Source organism: Gossypium hirsutum, chromosome D08 (genome assembly GCF_007990345.1).
Source record: "Gossypium hirsutum isolate 1008001.06 chromosome D08, Gossypium_hirsutum_v2.1, whole genome shotgun sequence".
In the NCBI taxonomy this organism is placed as follows: Eukaryota; Viridiplantae; Streptophyta; class Magnoliopsida; order Malvales; family Malvaceae; genus Gossypium; species Gossypium hirsutum.
In genome coordinates, this window is record NC_053444.1 from 4,064,059 (window position 1) to 4,083,473 (window position 19,415).

General features: G+C 30.8%; 2 protein-coding genes, 1 long non-coding RNA gene and 1 other non-coding gene across 5 annotated transcripts; 1 reads left to right on the top strand and 3 right to left on the bottom strand.

Moving 5' to 3' along the window:
• Window positions 1–2,385: 2,385 nt before the first annotated feature.
• Window positions 2,386–3,080, bottom strand: LOC107918917 (uncharacterized). The gene is made up of 2 exons (XR_001690300.2): window positions 2,955–3,080; window positions 2,386–2,678 (listed from the first exon to the last, which is right to left on the bottom strand). It is a non-coding gene; the product is annotated as an uncharacterized lncRNA (long non-coding RNA).
• Window positions 3,081–6,804: 3,724 nt separating this feature from the next.
• Window positions 6,805–6,878, bottom strand: TRNAV-AAC (transfer RNA valine (anticodon AAC)). Its single transcript has one exon. It is a non-coding gene; the product is annotated as a tRNA-Val (tRNA).
• A 527-nt stretch (window positions 6,879–7,405) lies between these two features.
• On the bottom strand, window positions 7,406–10,489 carry LOC107916625 (serine/arginine-rich splicing factor RS31). 2 transcript variants are annotated; one of them, XM_041099574.1, is made up of 6 exons: window positions 10,378–10,489; window positions 10,064–10,214; window positions 8,380–8,492; window positions 8,063–8,292; window positions 7,731–7,982; window positions 7,406–7,632 (listed from the first exon to the last, which is right to left on the bottom strand). In XM_041099574.1, the coding sequence occupies exons 2-6, from the start codon at window positions 10,167–10,169 to the stop codon at window positions 7,602–7,604; spliced, it is 732 nt and encodes a 243-aa protein (XP_040955508.1). In that variant the 5' UTR covers window positions 10,170–10,214; window positions 10,378–10,489; the 3' UTR covers window positions 7,406–7,601. The 2 variants fall into 2 exon arrangements, with proteins under 2 accessions (XP_040955508.1, XP_040955507.1); XM_041099573.1 differs by having other exon boundaries at window positions 7,406–7,635; window positions 10,378–10,487.
• A 6,629-nt stretch (window positions 10,490–17,118) lies between these two features.
• On the top strand, window positions 17,119–17,906 carry LOC107916635 (auxin-responsive protein SAUR32). Its single transcript, XM_016845950.2, has one exon. It carries the CDS (start codon window positions 17,406–17,408, stop codon window positions 17,766–17,768), a length of 363 nt encoding a protein of 120 aa, XP_016701439.1. The 5' UTR covers window positions 17,119–17,405; the 3' UTR covers window positions 17,769–17,906.
• The last annotated feature ends 1,509 nt before the right edge of the window (window positions 17,907–19,415 follow it).

Below are 19,415 nucleotides of genomic sequence, written 5' to 3' on the forward strand. Positions count from 1 at the left end.
ACCGTTAATGAATGCTTGAAGAAGTTAATATGAAATTGTTATATTTTAAGTTTAGATATGAAAAAAGACTAGTTTGTAAAGTGAAAATTGCTAGTTTTTTTAACATAGATATTAAAGTGTAAATATTTCAAAATTGGTATAAAATTTCTATAATTATGGACAGTAGAGGATCTTGGAAGGATGTAATTGAGAATAGTTTCGAAATTGAAGCTCAAATTTGAAAGATATTGCAATTTCGGTTTTAGGGACTAAATTGAATAAAATGAAAAACTTCAAGGGACATTCAAAAATGAAATTGAACTGATGTATACATGCAATAGAATAATATAAGATTTTTGGAACTGATAAATTGAATTGAATTATTATATAGATAATAAATTGGACCACATTGAAAATAATCGGGAAAAAGATAAAATTATTGAATAGTCCTTGAAGTTCAACTTGTTTGTTGATTTAACCAGGTAAGTTCATACGGTATGATTTTTTTTATATTTGATTTATGAATTTATCTGTGTAGTAGTAGTTTGAAATGTTTACAATTTGGTACAAAAGGTGATATATGGACTAAATCATAAACAATTGAAAAATTGAATATGATGAATTGTAATTTGAGATATTAGATGAATTCATGGTTGATTATGATTGATTGAATCATATTGATATGGATTTGACCAGTTTTTGAGATAAATGATTAAATTGAATAAATTTGAAAATAGTACAACTTTGTGAAATCATGGAATTGGCTTGAAATTAAGATGATTTATGCTATTATATGAATTAAATGATTATTTTATTGATGAATTGAATATGATAAATGGTGATTTGACTATAATTGAAAATTGAATGGTTATTACCCTATTAATTGTTAGGGCAGAGTCGGATATAATTGACATGCCATAAGATAGATCGAATATGGGTTACTTTGACTATGAGTCAATGAGTTCAGGACACATTTGCATTTTGGTTATATCAATAAGCGTAGGGTACAACTGTTTTACTTCGAAATTGTTTGATGAGGCACTAAGTGTCATACTGGTGTGCTAGTTGGATCTGCATATCTATTCGAGTTTGAGTTAGGTTAATAAGGGTATAAAATCTAAATTAGATAAATGATAGTAGAATTGTTTGATATTGTGATTTGATGATACAAATACATACTGCGATAAACGAATATCGATAATAGGTAAAAGATCATGCGAACCCATTATATGAGCCTAGAGGGCCGATATGAAAATGTGACGAATCAATGAATTCAACCTGGAATTCGAATAATGAAATGATATAGTGATTAACATTAAATTGAAATTGGATGTATTATTGATAAATAGGCGGAATGATATGAATATGTTAGTGAATTGATTAAATGTTGTTTGAATAAGTGAATTAAAGGGTTATATGTTTGGATTGTTAAATGATATGATAAATGTTGAACTCACCTTGTTGATATGTGGTTGTCATGTTAGGCAAAAATAGAGAAGCTAGTAGTTTGCCATATTAAATCGTAAATTGAGGTAAGTTGTCGTTTAATGCCTATGAACTTACTAAGCATACAATATGCTTAATTTCGTTTACTTTCTCTTTTCCTTGTAGATCGCTTTGCGGAACGTGTCAAGCTGGATCAAGTTTTGAAGCTCACACTATCCCATACTAATTGGTAGATGTATGAACATTTTGAATCTTGGTTGTGGCATGTATTTCTAGGATGTTTCAATGTGAGTCTAATGTTTATAAGTGTTTTAGTATATGTAGAAAAAGGTATAAATGCCAATGTTGAGTTTTGGTAGCTTGTGATGATATTTGTATATGATGACTTGAATAAGGAGCTTGAAATTAGGTAAATGTATGAATTGAAATGTGTGGTAATTGGTTGAAATGATAATAGCATGAAAGTGATTATGGTTTAGTATTTTTGGGATTGAAACATGATTTTTGACCATGTTAATTGTCTTATTGAATAGGTATGCTTGACAAATAGTTTGAGATGTACATATGTGTTAACCTATGTGTGTTAATTTTGATGATAGTTTGATTTGAAACTTATTTAATGCTTGATTTTGGGATTTGTCAAATATTATATATATATAAGTGTATATGTTGGTATTAAGTTAAGCTATAGATGAAGCATATGAATGACAAATTTGGAAGTGAATTAGTTTGATTTAAATGATAGAAAGGAATGTTTATGCATGCTTAAATGGATAGTGAATTCATAGGTAGAAATGACATGATTAAGTGTCTAATTGATATTTAATGTTTGGTTGATTGATAAATTGTTGAATTGAGGTGTTTTGGTATGCCATTAATTGTTCCTGTGTAGGTTTATGGTGTGCTTTTAAGCACCAATTGAGTTTGTGTTGGTTTAGGCATGAAAAAGAGACCAAAATGTAAGATTTTGACATATTTGGTACTAATGTATCAATCCTTTGGTACAAGTATCGATACTTTGTACTTTCCCTCAATTTTTTCTGAAACATGAAACTTAAAAATAGTATCTGTAATAGGGCCCAATCGACCCAGGCCCAAACATAAAAAAACAGCCCAAAATAGTCCCTAGCCCAGCAACTAAAGAAAACCTAAGTGAAAAATAAACCCTAGCCGCATGTCTGCCCCGACGCCGCCAGCAAGCATCCAACCGCCGCACGCCTCAGGGCCACTCCTCCACTAACGCTCCGTGATACCTGCAAACACAGACTCAAAGAGTCCGAGAGAGAATAAAATAGCAAAATAGCAAATTATATTCGTTTTTTGCTTTTGTTTTCGGGCTATAAAAGGCCCTTCTGTAATCTGTAAAAGGGGACGGATATTGTATTAACGAAAATACACAGAGAAATACACAAGGAAATTGAAAGAAACACCTACGTTTTTAAGGTGAACCATTTTTTTAATATAGGCTTTTATTCTTTTTATTTCATTTTTTTTGAAGAAATAATACAAAAGAAGGGTGAGGGGTTTACCTTCAAAGCTTAGCCGATGAAGCCTAGCCGCGCTCGAATCGGAGGTCCGGCGGAGGGCCAAGGCTTGAGGCGAAGGTGTGTTGTGGCGGCCTGGGTTTAAAACCCTAGCAGAGGGGTTTTTTTAGTTTTTTCCTTTTATTTGATTTCAAATGATTTTTAAGGTAAAAATTTGTTTTAAATAACGGATCAAAACGGCGCCGTTTTAGCCAAGCTTGATCCGCGCGGTGACCCGACCAGAAGGGGAGGATCCGCGCGCTCTGACGTCAGATGGGAAATTTACGCGATTGGTCCCTCCCTTTTGCAACGCATATCAATTAAACCAGTTTTATTTTGTTTTAAATTGGGCCGCATATTTGGTGTCTGTTTCAATTTAGTCCCTCGTTGCGCAGCGTTTTGGAAGGAGGGGATAATTTCCCTTTTGGTCCTCCACTCTTGCGCGCGCATTCAACGTGGTCTTTTTTTTCCTCCGAATTTACCCATTTTTTTCCCTTTTAGTTCAGTTTAACCCTTTTTTTTAAAAAAAACTGTTTTATTATTATTTTTCCTAAATTATGTTATACTATTTTATCATGATTTTATTTTATTTTATAACATACATACGTTTTATAATACATATACATTTTTTTGTTTTATAATTCATACATTTTCTTTATATTATATACATACAGATTTTCACACACATATATATATATATATTTTCTCATAGTTTATTTATATATTATATTTATATATTTTGTTCTTTTCTTATAAATATGTACGCATATGCATACGCTCTCATTTTTTTTTCTCTACTTTTATAAACTCTATATTTTATATGTATATGCTAATACATTTTTCTTATTCTTTGAAAATGTATACACATCTGCATGTTTTTATACTCTTCTTTTATTGTCATTACATATATACCTGCATATTTTTGGAAATTATTATAAATTTGTTGTATGTATTTCTTCACTCACCCTTTTCATATGTACACTTATATTTGTATGCTAAGTACATGCCCGCTCGTATTTTCGAATTTGCTTGTATATTGTACTTGTATATATATTTTGTAAATATGTACTCATATGTGTTTTACATTAAAGTTTTGTATCATATCGTACATTATTTTTTTAACATACCCTTTTTGAAAATATATTTTGGTTTTTACCATTCATCAAAGTTATCGTCTTGACTTAAAGGTTTTTTGAATAAAAGCATTATTGGAAGTTTGGGATTTTCGAGGGAAATTGAGCCCTAACGTATTGGGTTCCGATTTTCTTTGTCAATCTTAAATGACCGAGAATATTTTTTATTCAAAATGCATAAAAATCATTTTTGAGAACTTAACTTGTTGTGCCCTAACGTATTGGGTGTGGCATATTACTTTCTTGAAATGAAGATTTTCGTATAAAATAAAAGTGATACTCAAGTTTGGGGAATTATGAGGAATTGTACCCTAACGTATTGGGCCTCGATTTCTTTACATGACTTGAACAATTGGTTATCCTTTTGCAAATTTCATCATTCAAGCTTATTTTAAAATCTTTTTAACTTTCGACAAAAAAACATCAAATAATCAATTTGGTACCGATTTTGGGCATTACGAGGGTGCTAACCCTTCCTCGTGCGTAACAGACTTCCGAACTCGTTTTCTCAAAATTCGTAGACTAACATAATTTTTAAGGTGAGCCGATCACACCTTAATAAAGGATCGGTGGCGACTCCAGTTTTATTTTTTTTTAAAAAGTCGACAACTAAATTTTTTGTTTTTCAAAAAAACAGTTTCGACAGTATCGATACAGAAATAAGGTATCAATACCTTGGTTTCTATCTGTTAACCAAGACTTCGGCACAAATTTTATAATGTAAGATTAATTGGCCTATAATCAGTTACTCTTATTGGTGTAGGTCCTTTAGGGATCAGCGTTATTAGTGTTCCATTCAATTCCATGAGTAGGAACCCTATATGTAGAAATCTTAGACAAGCTTGTGTTGTTTGATAACCAACAATATCCCAAAAGTGTTGATAGAAAAAATCCAATTTACCGTCCAGCCCAGGTGAATTATAAGCTTTTGATTTCCTCTTCCGAGAATGGACACTCCAAATTTTCTTTTTAATTGTGAGAGAGAGATGGCAAATTGATATCTTTGAGCATTGCATGGATGTCATTTCTATTAGTAACCTTCAGTGTATCATAAGTATTCTAAAAGTGTTGTGTCACTAATTCTCAAAGTTTATTTTGATCCTCACTCTAGTTACCCTGATGGTCTTGCAACTGAATTATCAAGTTAATTACACATCGTCTTAAGGCCACAGAATGTAAGGACTTTGTATTTCTCTCTCTATCAATAATCCAATTGGTTCGTGATTTTTGGAACCAATGGAGTTGCTCTTGTTCCTCTAAGATTTATAATTGCTTTCTTAGTCCAAGCTCAATATCACAACTCTTTGGAGAATCAATATTGTTCTAAGCTAATTAATTTTGCCTTTCAGTTCTTTACGTCCCGTTATCAAGAATATCCTTATTCCATTTCCTAAGTTTGTCCCTAGTGACCTTAAGTTTATTAACCAATGAAAAAGCAACATATTCGGCACTCTAACTTGACCAAGATGGTTCTACAAATTATCTACATTATAGATTAGTGGTCTACATAACCTCAAAGCGATAAGATCTTTTATGAAAAGGCATTTTATAATTTGTAAAGAACACCAAAAGATCATGATCAGAATGTAAAACAGATGGTTTAGAAACCTTACATTTTCAAGATACATAAATCTTAAATATGTTGTGGTTGTTGTTGTTGTTTTTCTATTTTCGCAATGAAAAAAACATTCCTTAAACCGATTTATAGTCAACAGTTAATTTTTATACCATGCTTGAAAATATTGATGCACAAATTAAATAAATTTTAATTTTATTGTTAAAGCATTATAAGTTATAGTAATTGAGTATTAAAAAAAGAAGAAGGAAAAAATAGGTCATAGACTATATATAATCTAATAATTAAACTTTTAAGGTACAATTTTAATCAATAAGTATTTTATTTATATTTAGAAAAATTATATAATTTTAACCCATCATATCTATAATTGATGGTTTTAGGGTGCCTTAAATAAACTTTTTAATTATGTACCCAAAAATCAACTTTTTTAAGTGTTGTAATTTATTCAATAAAAAAATATTAATTTATGATTATAATTTTAGAGAAATGATTGTATGAAATTGAGATTCTACGTATCTTTATTTCTTTTAATAGGAGAATGACAAATCAGGTTTTTTTTCTCTTTAAAATACTTAATTAAAAATATTTTTGGGTAAACTACACTTGAGGTCACCCAACTATGCTTAAGTTTCTTTTTTGGTCCAATTTCGTTAGCAGCAGTTAACCAACTAAAGGGTAAATCACATGGTGGTTTTAAAATTGACATAATAATAAATTTAACCCCCAATATGTATACATTATTGTCAATTTACTCTGAATTCAAAATAAATTATAAAATTCAAAAATCATCATCATCATGTGTCCTGGTTTCAATTATTGAATGCAAAAGCTGTGGTGGCCTAGTTATTGAGTTGGAGAGTGATTATCGACCGTAGATATTGGAGTGGGGCAACAACAAACTAAAATTTCTTAAGATATTCTTTATAACTAAAAAAAGATCCTAAAATATGTTTTAATGGTGCTGCTAAGCTCCTTCCCAGTAAATTTTAGCCTCCCATTACGATTTGCTTTCAAATTTCTTTCTCCTGCTAAATTTTGTTTTAAAGACCCATTTTTCTGATTTTATTTTTCAAACTATTTTTGGTGCTGTTGTTAGCCATTTCGAAACAAAAGAAAAGAAGGAAAATATGTAAAAACAAAGCAATGGCATCGCCCGGACTCGAACCGGAGACCTTCAGTGTGTTAGACTGACGTGATAACCAACTACACCACGACACCATTTCCGTTTGATTAGTCGCAGAAGCCGTATTCAAGTTTCAAAAATTTTATCAAATATTATAATTAAGGTAGTAACGTATGTGAATTGTCTCGAGAATGATTTATATAAAAATTTAATTTGAATGTATCCCTTAAAATAGCTTATTTTGTACAGGAAAATTCACATATTTGTATATATATCAACTTTTTTAACTTCAATGATATTTTCTCATAAAATAATAATTAAAAGATGCAGTTACACCATCCTAATAACTACAAAATCAGTGAGCAAACTAACAAACGCATTTCTAGTATTTTCTAAACTCATCGTTTCAATCAATATTTGGATCACATGTGATAATGTGTAATCCTGATTTGTATTATATTCCAACACTTCCAATATTTCTGTCCTGTCCTCTAATTTTTTTGCGTTATGTTAATGTTTAGCAAACATCAAAGGATTGAGCTTACAAATTGTTGCCGCTTCAACCATGCGAATATTCTATATATTAACAGGAATAAAAGATTCTAGAGTGCATACCAAGATATCATCATAAGCCCATGATTCCCAATTCAGACTGAAAATTACAACCACCGTATCCAATTGTACTTTTGACCTAACAAATCTCTCCAACTTATGAAAGAGTTCAATCAAGAAAAATGCTACTCATTCTTCTACTCAAACTGCAAACTCTAATAAGTGCATGTTTTTAACATATTCTTCTCCATCATTCCGACCGCCATTCATGTCCGGGACCTTCGAACAGGGGATCGGCTGCTAATTCAATGAACATTAAGAACTAATAAATCATTTGAAACATGTTATAAGTGGCTCGAACAACAAGAAACAATAAATAGGCTTTTAATAACTACCTGCGATATCTCCCATACTCGGGACTCTTGTGCCTGTCATAAGCAGAACCGTTATAGCGATCATAAACAGGACTCCGAGCCCTACCATAATCAGGACTTGGTCGCCTTCGATATGCAGGGCTTGGAGACCTCCGATATGGACTATCCCCATGTCTGCCATTACCTCCTCTTCTGGGACTATCGTATCTACCATCCCTCTCATCATCATCCCTTAAAGCATATTCAACTGACACAACTCGATCCAGTAACTTGCTGTAAAATGCATAACATTAGTAGCTTAGAACCAATACTGTCTCACCATGAAATTAATACAAAAATGAGTATACTTCTACCTTCTTTGTGTAGCCTCAAGGGCTTTGCTTGCATCCTCTTGTGTGGCAAATTGCACAAATGCAAAGTTCCGCCTAATGCGAACATTAAGAACCTTCCCATATGGCTCAAAGTGCTTCAGTATATCTCTTTCCCTGGTGCGAATCGGGTCAAAGTTGATAACAAACAAGGTTTTGGTGCGCCTTTGATTTGTTGTTGATCTAGATCCATCACGATGCCTACCACGTTCTCCCTGATAGTAAAACCATCCTTAAAATCATAAACCTTAAAATCAAAACCAGCAACTATCAAACATAACTCAGAAAGAGCAATAACATACCTTTGCCCACTCCACGGACAGTCGCCGCCGATCATATCCAAAAGCACTATTATCAAGTCCACGAATAGCATCTTCAGCATCACGTTCATCCTCAAAATAAACGAAAGCAAACCCTATAACATAAACCGAAATCAGAGGCAGAAATTACAGTTTTACAATTGGTGTTATACCCACACAATGACAGGTACATCAGCCAAATCAGAGAGAATTTCTTTTCCCTCCTAGAACTAAGAAAAATATACAGCACCTGCATATATGTGAAGGAATGGCTGATGCACATAAGGATGTAGAAGCGTTGCATGATGCACTAAATCAAGATGGTGGCATGTTAAAAGTTAAAATCCAAGTTTTCAGGGTCTGAAGACATTATTGCAAAGCATGTTTCGCCATTCAGACAGCAGGAGTTCAGAAATTGAAGGCATGGCATGACAGATTTCAGTTGTCCTCTATAGTCAGTGGTACAAGGCATGACATGATAGTTTGATTGGTCACCACCAGCCAGTCAGGATGGTGAGTAACATAATCGAGTGAAGAAAATGCAGGATGATGCCATCTGTGGGTGGCAGGAGAGTAGATAGGCAAGCAGACAAGATTTTTTTTGCAGAAAGTTGGCGAGCCCATATAGAAGCTCAATTTCCTTCAGAAGAAGTTCCTGCGCCAAAACAAACACTTAGGTGGCATTCTCCAGTAAACTGGAATCCTTCAGGTGTCATTTAATTTCTCCCAGATAGTGTGGTCAGATATACAGACCACTGTAGATGTATATCTGACATCCAATTCCAAAACAAAGTAAATGACAATTTTACAATTCCGATCAATCAAAAATCAATCCCGCATCCATTCTTGAGCCTGAATATAAGCAAGTCTAGAGCTCAAGAAATCACCGGACATTCCCCACATTATCATAGCTTTAGGTTAGTTAAGACATTATAGTGTTATCATTGTTTTCTTTTCTATCACTTATTTCATTAGATACACCTCCTTTAATTGTAGAAAGGGATAACATTAAACTCTATACTTCTCAATATTTCAGTATCCAACAACAAACACGGACCACAGGGAAATCATGTATATACCAAAAAGAAAATTGCATGTTTTGTAGATACAGATCAAGCTTTAGAGTTTATTATATATCTGATGCTATAAAGAGAGATGAATAGAAAAATGCACACACATATATACATTTTGCGCTTTACTTCATTCTTTGTTTGTGTTTTTTTTTTTTTTGCGCCCTGCGCCTGAGGCAATATAAGGGTTCTAGCACCTAGAGTGCACCTTACAGAATTGAAAACAAGGTCACAGAAGGCAAAGGTCATAACTAGCGTATGCATATTCTAATTTAAGATGAATAAAAAACGAGGGATACTGATGAAAAGTTAACCGAGAAAGAAAATTCCAAAATAGTAACTCCACAAGCGTATTCATTATGAGGTAAACTCCATTAGAGCTAAAGGGGAAACAAAATTTAAAGACGTCATCATTTGCAAATGTTCCAGATTCCAGAACAATAATAAGAAAAAACGATGACATTAAGTTCTCCTTGTCAATTGAAGTAAAGAAAATGTTCTACGATCAGCCAAACTATCAAGAAAATTAAATGAAAAGACGGATCAAACCACAAAAAAAGAGCATGCATTTTAAAGCAATAAAGGTTCACATTTCACTGTTTTAACAGTATTTTTACCAGATTTCATATCAACTCGGTCGATCCTCCCATACTTGGAAAACAAACGCTCCAGTTCTGACTGCCGAGTCTCGAACTCGAAATTCCCCACAAAAACAGGCCTCATTTTCCCCGAAAAAAAATATATCGTCACCTTATCCTCACCAGAAACCTAATCGTACAAGAAGAAAAAGAAAAGACAATTTTAAACCCTGCCTTAAAAAAAACTACCAGTACGAACATAAAATGGAGGACCGTGTTTACTGAAGATTTGCCTTTATTTTCCAGGGAAACAAACAAGCCAAATGAGATAATTGAAAAGAGAGAGAGAGTACCTTGCGATGTAGCGATTAAACCTCAAAAAAAAAAAAAACCCTAGATGACAGATAGAGAGAGAAAGCGTGTTTAGGATTTGGGTGCAAGGATAGCATAAATAAGAGAGTAGGGATTATATATAAGGGCGTAAATTCTGTACTTATTAACGCCAAACAAAGACCATACCGTTTGATTATTGTTCAGTCCAGCGTGGCACAATGATATCCGTTTGATTATCAAAGACGTAGGTTTCTAGTGAAAAGCTAAGGGCGGGTAAAAGTTTAAATTTTCCAAAGGTCCTTGTACTCTTTAGAAATTTTAAGTTTAGTTCCTATACTTTAATTTTGAAGCATTTAATCCCTATATATTTTTTGAGATTTAAAAACCTTGGTGTCACTGTCAATTTTGCTGCTAGAATTGGTGTTTGGGATGTTATAAATAGGTAAAATAACTCTTTTACCCCCATAATAATTACAACTTATAAAAACATACGAAAGAGTGTAAAACTATTTTTACATCAGTATAAATGGATCCCTCCCATTTATATAAATATATAGAATTATAGTATTTTTACACTGGTATAAGTTCCGAATTAGGCCCTCCCCAACTCATAAATAGGAGTATAATGCGCTTCAACATACTTGAACCCACATCCTCCTGCATTGGTAACAATGCCCATACCAGTCGAGCCAAAACTCAATTTTTTAATTAGTTGTTAAGTAATATATTTTAATTAACTTTACAAATTTATTACTCAAATGGTTAAACATAACTAAAATATAATAAATTCGTAATTAAAACATTTCTCCATGAATATAGTTAACCAAAATTATTTCATTTCAGTTGATTTATCCTAAATGAATTTTGGTTCATTAGACTGTTAATGATTTTAAAACTTCACGAACGGACTGGATTAAATCTGGGCTTTGAGATGACTTTAAAATAACATGGGCTTGACTGAACTTTTGGGCCTAAATCTACATTAATCCCATAAAAAATAAAGAGTAAACTCACTTTTGTTTGCCTCAGATTACATATTAGTCACTTATGTTTGAAATGTTACGTTTTAGTCACTCACGTTATTGTTTTGTTACGAAGTGGTCACTCTACTGTTAAACTCCGTTACCTCTCTAATGGCAGTCCTACGTGGCAGTCCAAATGTGTTTTAAATGTCAACTTGGATGTCCAGTTACTGGGATGAAAATAGGTTTTTAATTAAATAAATTTAATTTGGACTGCCATGTAGGACCGTCGTTAGGGAGGTAACGGAGCTTAACAGTAGAGTGACCAGTTCGTAACAAAACGATAACGTAAGTGATTTGACCTGTTCGTATTAAAAAAATTATATTACTATTTTTATATAAAAACAAATTTAAAAAAATATAATGCATCAAATACACTAAAAACAATAAGATAAATTATTCTCAACAAATTGAAAATAAATTAAAAAATTATTTATACTTAAATAACACTAAGATAGTTGCAACTTAGCAAGCAAAAACCTCTAAAATAGTAGCAAAATTAACAATAAAACAAAAGTTATACAATATCCAAATAATAACAACAAAATAGTAACAATGTGTAGCGAAACAACAACGTAAACAACGAAAACAACAGCAAAAAGTAATAATTTTTTTATATATACTTGGGCCTGGGCCGAAAAAACTTATTTGAGACCCGACCTATTTAAAAAATGGCCCTTATTTTTTACCAAAATCCAGACTTATATTTTTGTCCAAATCCTCTAACTTTTTAAATAAACATTCGAACAGGGCCATGCGTGATCTGGTCTACTAAATATCAACCCATGCCAAATTTCAAAAAATTAAATTAAGTTTAAAATTAGTTTCAAATTAATTGAAACAAAAAACCAATTACATTCTAACTTATTATTTAATTTTCAAAAATTATACATTATTTACAATTAAAAAAAAACAGGCTAAAATGTTGACCTCAAAAATTAGGGGGCAAAAAATCCTCCCCAGATGACCCAACCAACTTAATGGACCCTCTACATTAATGCTCACACTATCTAATCTGCACCCTGATCGTCTCGCATCAAATGGTCATAAAACCTTTTTGGTTGTTTTTGAGGTTCACAAGTTTACTATATATTTATTTTTGTAGTTAGCTAATGAAATCTAACCATCAAGATATTGGGTCCCATCAGCTATGATAAGTTAAGGATGGTTTTGGTCATTTACATTTGTCTAGTATTAGAGTATTACTACAAAATTCAATCTTACCGTGATCATAATTTTTACACTAATCGTAGTTAAACGTACCACCGCCCATCTAAATCTACCCTAAGAGATTTTAATGAGATAAGGTTGCAGCACGTTTTTAAAGTAGTTGTTTATGTGTTAGCATAAATGTCCACTTCGGTTATTATTGTACCATATACATATCTTGTCTTATTTGTTGACACGTTTGATCAAAATATTTTTGAGGATTTTGTGCAATCAATCTTGTGTTTATTACGGAGAAGAGATTGGATCAAACAATATTTATTTTTCAATGATTTTTATGTGATCTACTTACGTTATATACCGAGATATGCAATTTAGGAAGTTATGGATAAGTTTTATGATTTTTGTATCATTATGTTAAGGATAATTGATTTGGTAAGATTTGTGCATATAAAAATGGATGAAAGGTTACTTTTTGAATATAGCTTCGTACTCTAAATGTTGAAGGCTTGATCAACCTCAGTAGATATGTTTTATTATTGATACAATTTCTTTAAATGGTTTTCGAAATGCAATGAAGTGGTCACTTCGGCTAGCGCTTAACTTGTCACTTTTAGAGTTGGAAATCTTTTCAATCAAATCAGTAGGACAGTAACTTAAATATTTTTTGTAAATGTATGCTTACCTATATTTGAATATCCATCTTGTGGAGCAATACATTTTTTAAAGATTAGATCAGATCGAATCAAGTAATCAAATATCGTAAAATATGGAGATTGAATCATGAAATATTATGGTTAATGAGTTTACGGAGGGAAGGAGGAGAGATATTATTGGTTTCCTAATTTTGCTTGCCTCTCATGGAAGCATGAAATCGACAACATTATTTTGTATGGAACAAGCAATAGTACTATTAATAAATGTAAACGTTTATGGGTCCGACCAATATGAATTATTTTCGTACCATCAAGAATTGCCCTTTTTTTAAATTATTTTTTAACCATATTTAAATTTAAAAAAACACGAATTTTTATTAATTAATAACTTGGATCGAGTCGATTAATTTTTTCTGATCGAGTCTTAGCTCAATTGGCATGTATATTATTGTCAATGCAAGAAGACGTAGGTTCGAGTATATTGAAGCGTATTGTCTTCCTATTTATGAGTTGGGAAAGAGCAGATATGATCGAACCTATAATAAAATTGTTCAAAATGCATTTTTTTTATCTTAAAACTTATCTTATTTGAATAAAAAATATTGAACCGACCTAAGATTAATTAAATCACTTATAAATAATATATATAATATTAATAATTTAAATCTAAAATTTAGAAACTTTACTAATAATGAAAACTAAAATAATAAAAGAAAGAGAATAAAGAAAATAATCTAAAAATCTATGTAAAAAAATCTATCAAAGGAAATTTTGTAGAAAATTAAAGCCACACGATTTTATTTGTACGGATTTTTAGTTAATAAAATTATTTTTCTCGTATTTTTAGCTCAAAATATGAGTATACGTTTAGGCTCGCACATTTTAATTTTATTTTTTTATAAGATTTCTTAATATTTACTAATATTATTTATTTTTATTAAAATTTCAAACACGAACAACTTAATGTAATGTTAATAGAATTATGTATTTAATTAAAATTATAATATTATAAAATTGAAAAATAAATCGAAGTCGAGCTTAGAGGTGCTCATAGGTCAGGTCAGGTCTAAACATTATATTAACATACTTTATATTTGCTCAAGCCCAACTCGGTCCGAAATATGAACCTAAAATTTTGCTCAAATTTGCCCATATTTGAAAAAAAAAACTAACTCAAGTTTATTTTAAGCATGCCCATATTATTTTTTAATTATATTATATTATTTTATTATTTATTGAAAGTTTTTATATTTTCATCTTAACATTATTTTAATGTTTATATAATAGTATTATACTAATATATATTTAGTGTAGGTTTATTTTTTAATATGTTCCAAATTACATATATATAAAAATAACATAATATAAAATATTGTAAACTTAAAATGGGTTGAGTCAGGCTCGGGCTTTGAATGTTCAAGACCAAGCCGACCCATATTTTAAATTGGTCTAATTTATTTGCCTAAATTTATTTTCGAGCCTAACATTTTTACTCAAAAATTCTCAAATTTTAAATAAACTTTTGAACCTCGATAAATAGCCCGACCCATAAACAAATCTGGAATGACTTGAGCTTTATGTATTAAAATCCAAATCTGATCTATTTTTAAATGAATTTAAATTTTGATATAAAATTTAAAATTATATATAAACTTCGATGAAATTTACATTTTTATACATCCAACTTTAATTGTGATTAATATTTATTAATTATATATAATTTAAAGGAAAAAAATTCTATACGGAATTAAGAGAAAAAAGAAAACTGTACCTGTGGACATAAGTGGACATAAGAGCAGAAGCCGAGGAGACCAGACCACCTCAATTCAATGTGTACTTGACATGTTGGTGACCTGCCATTGGCCTTGTCTTCATTTCCTTTTATCATTCTTCTACTCTTAAACAACACTTCACTCCTTGTCGTCTGTCCTTCCTTGAAAACCACATCCCCCACTCCTCCTCCATCCACGTGTTTTTGTAAGTAAAAATATTATGGAGGTGATGGTATTAAAGTTAATTTGCATTTTATCTTATTTACTTAAAAATAGGTAAATTAATATTTTTTTAAAAAATTAATCATTTTGTATCATTTAAAATTGATGTGGTTAATAGAATAACCAGATTACAGGTGTTCAAATTTCGGTTAAAACTGAATTAATCGACCGAACCGAACTAAATTAGTTAATTGGTCAGTTAACTAATCTAATTCGGTCGGAGGTCAATTAATGATTTTTTGAAAATTCGATTATCGGTTAGTTTGGTTTGAAATCGGGTAATTAACCGAATTAACCGAACTTTCAAAAAACCAATATTATATATTACAAATTCAATTAATTTCGATTAATTTGATTAATTTTAATTTGGTTAATTTGGTTAAATGAACATTACCAATTTGTTTTTTTATATATATTTTATACTTGTTTTAACAAAAAAAAACAAAAACAAAAACATAAAAATTTTGGTTAACCGACCGATGTAACCGAAATAGTTCGGTTCGGTTAATTTGTTTTGAAAAAATTTTGATTCGGTTAACGGTTAAGGGTTTAAAAAGTTCGATTAATTTGGTTAATGCTAATTCGGATCAGTTAACCGATTGAACACCCCTAAACCAAATAGTGATACGTAGCATGCCATACGTACCTTATGCTTCCCTATAAGGACCAGTTTTTAACGATAGATACATATAAAATTTTGAACGAAAGGACCAATTTGTTCATTTTTTTTCAGTAAAGGGGACAAATAGATGTAATCTGACTCCTAATACAAGGGCCTCCATAACATTTTTACGGTTTTACACATTCTATTCTCACTCACACTTTTGCATTTCATTTTAAATCGGAAGATAATACATCCTTCTAATTGTTCCAACAATAACAATATCGACTAACCTACAACTCAATTGGCTTATATAGAATGTTAAAACATCAACACAATTATTTCTATTCTATTATTTTTATTTGTTAAAATATGCTCTAAATCTTTGTACATTTTGTACTTTTGAAATTTAGTCCCTCTAGGAATTTAGTCTCCCTATATTTTTCGTATTTCAAAATCCAAAACCAAATTTTTTTTGATAAGTGTTCAAAACCCAGAACCAATTGTTAACGATATCAAAATTTTTCTATTAAGTTCGCTAGTATGACATTTTGAAATTAATAAACTACTAACTTTGATAGCCATGTAATAAAAAAATATTGTAATGAACATGAATTTAATAAAAAAAATTTTAACGATATTAATGTTAGACTTGAATTTTGAAAATTAAAAAGTAGCATAACTAAATTCCTAAAAAACTAAAAGTAGAAGAACTAAATTACAAACGTTCTAATAGTTTAGGGACTTAGAGTAAATTTTAACTTTTTAATTTATATAATTTTATTAATATATATATATTTACCTTCACCATGGTATCATATAAACTAACCCTAAGATTAAAAGGGGCCTAATTTTTTTTTTTAGCTTTTAGTGTGGATTCATCTCCTACCTCCTAACAACTTTTGAGTTTTTATTATATTACATTTTATAAATTTTTTAAAAGGGGTCTAATTTATTATAAATTTTTTAAAAGGGGTCTAATTTATTATTTTGCCTAAGGTCCCAAAAATATTAAGAATGGGCATGCATCACGATTTCTAATCTTTGTTTTATGATATAATGCTTATAACTACTTATACTCCCTCCCCAACTTTTAAATAATAAGATAATACGCTTTGACGCACTCAAAATCATGTCCTCTTATACTAACAACAATACCTATCCAACAGAGTTAAAACCCAATGATCATATTCCATTTTAAATAAGCCCATCTAGAATCATCAACTTTTATAATCTAGTACTTTCCACACCATATAAAATCCCCATTCTTAACATCAAATTCCATCTTTCTTTTTCCCTTCTTTTTGGCAGCATCTCTCAATTTCTTCATCTTTATATAATATTATATATAATATTTATCTTCTCCAAATTTCTGGTCGGTAAGAGTTTTACGTATATTGGTGCAGATTATTATTTGTCAACCATGACCAACTCCCCCAACTCTCTCACTTACTCAATTCACTACCTCCCATTTCAACAATGAACCCTTCCCCTTCTTCTTCCCTCTAACTTCCTTTTTCTTCTTAAATTAGGGTTTTTTTTTTAAAGATCGGACCCAGATTGGTATCAACTGAAAACACGAACACAAGTTTTTTTTTTTTTTTTACGATGGGTAGTGGAGAGAAAAGCTTTAGGAACTTTCATATACACCTACCACACCTTCATCTTCACCATCATCAACATCAGCAAGGGAAGAAGCAAGGGAGTGATGTGCCGAAAGGATGTTTAGCCATCAAGGTCGGGTCCGAAGGAGAGGAGCAACAAAGATTCGTGGTGCCTGTCATTTACTTCAATCATCCTTTGTTCATGCAGTTGTTGAAAGAAGCTGAAGAAGAGTACGGGTTCGACCAAAAGGGTACCATTACTATCCCTTGTAACGTCCAAGAGTTTAGAAATGTAAGGGGTTTGATTGATAGGGAAAATTCTCTTCACCATCATCACCATCATTATGTTTGGTGTTTTAGGGTTTGATGTAATAATTTTAAAAAGAATTAATGGTTTGCAAGTGCTGAACAACGGTGGCGGCCGAAACCATTAACATCAATCATAGATTTTGATTATCTCTACACTAGTATTAGTCTAATTATTAATAAATTTCTATTATGGTCACTCAACTATTCAATTTTATCTTTTTATTTATTTTGAATTTTTGGGTGTCTCTACTTTTGCGTTAACTAGCTTGGGATTAAAAAAAATTAATTAATTGAGTGATAATTTTATAACGTTCTGTAATTAGATGATTAAAAAGAAATTTACTAATAGGTGAGTAACTATTATTGTAGTTTATCCTTTTTTCTCCCCAATTCTTATATAGGAGAATAATGTATTTCAACGCACTCAAACACATGTACTGCTGCACTAATAATAATACCGGTGCCAATCGAATTAAGACTTAATCGTTCCCAATAAATTAATTTGTTGTTGTTGGTAGAGGTTCGATGGGGTGGGTGGTGGTTAAAGAGGATCGATCCATGATGATTAAACAATGATGCCATAATGACGATATAAATGTTGCTTATAATATCAGTAACTTTTGTTTGTATTCTTTGGTAGGAGCCGTGATGGAAACGGAGCAAAATTCTTTTCTTTTCAATATTTTAAAGATATTGAAATTAATTTATAAATTTGTAAGGGATCAAAAATGTAATTTATTGTTAGATTGATTTATGATTTTATAAATTTTTAAGAGATTTGAATATAATTTTACTATTTTAAAGGTTAATAACTAAAAAGTTAAAATACGTTATAAGTTTACTTAATTTTCACCAATTTGTAATTTATTTTTTTTTTTAAGAATTTAATTATTTATTTTTAAAATTTTAAAACTCGGGTTTAATTATTAATATTATTATGATGTAATTATTTTGTGGTGTGTAGTATTTCCAAGTCTTAATGGTATTTTGGCATCATTAGATTAGACGAGGGATCGTGGTAGCGTCCTTGCTGTTGCTTTAAGTTGATACATTGGAAAAGACTTTTTAATCAATTACGGAATTAATCAATTACTTTATTTTTTTTCTCGGGAAAATTATATTCAAGCTCATTAAACTATTAGTAAGTTTATATTTTGATTACTTAACTACTCAAAAGTTTTTATTTAAGCCATTGGTCTATTAAGATTTTTTTTTAATATTCAGTTAGTGAGCTCCAAGCGATTATTCGACCATTGATACAATGAATATATTGGTATCTATCGACGAGTAGAAGAACATACCTTAGATCTAAGCCTATTTGACGGTCAATGTCAGAAATTAGAGAAAAAAGTTGTTTGAATTTTGTTTCGCAGATTTGTGGCATTCAAAGTTATTTCGTGAAAAAATAAATAAACTATAGAAGAGAAGCAGAAGAAGAGCTTTCGATTGGTACAGATGGTATGAACGGAGAAGGCCATACAACAACGATTTCAACAACCCAATGACTTAAATGAAAACTTTCGAATAGTTTAGTGATCATTTTATAACTTTTTAAAGTTTAGTAAGTACTAAAATATAAACTTACTAATAATTTAATGACATTAAGTGTAATTTATCTTTTGTTTTTCATTTAAACCGTGATATATAGTTTTGAAACATGATAGTTTGGTGGTCGGTGCCGTTTTGGTACTAGCTGTAACATATA

What these genes read in the sequence shown, in the direction of transcription:
- LOC107916625 (XM_041099573.1), bottom strand. Translation starts at nt 10,169, where the DNA reads ATGAGGCCTGTTTTTGTGGGGAATTTCGAGTTCGAGACTCGGCAGTCA. An exon ending in CTTGAGGCTACACAAAGAAG is followed by an intron (nt 7,983 to 8,062) that starts GTAGAAGTATAC and finishes TGCATTTTACAG; the next exon opens with CAAGTTACTGGATCGAGTTG. An exon ending in GAGTATGGGAGATATCGCAG is followed by an intron (nt 7,636 to 7,730) that starts GTAGTTATTAAA and finishes TCATTGAATTAG; the next exon opens with CAGCCGATCCCCTGTTCGAA.
- LOC107916635 (XM_016845950.2), top strand. Translation starts at nt 17,406, where the DNA reads ATGGGTAGTGGAGAGAAAAGCTTTAGGAACTTTCATATACACCTACCA.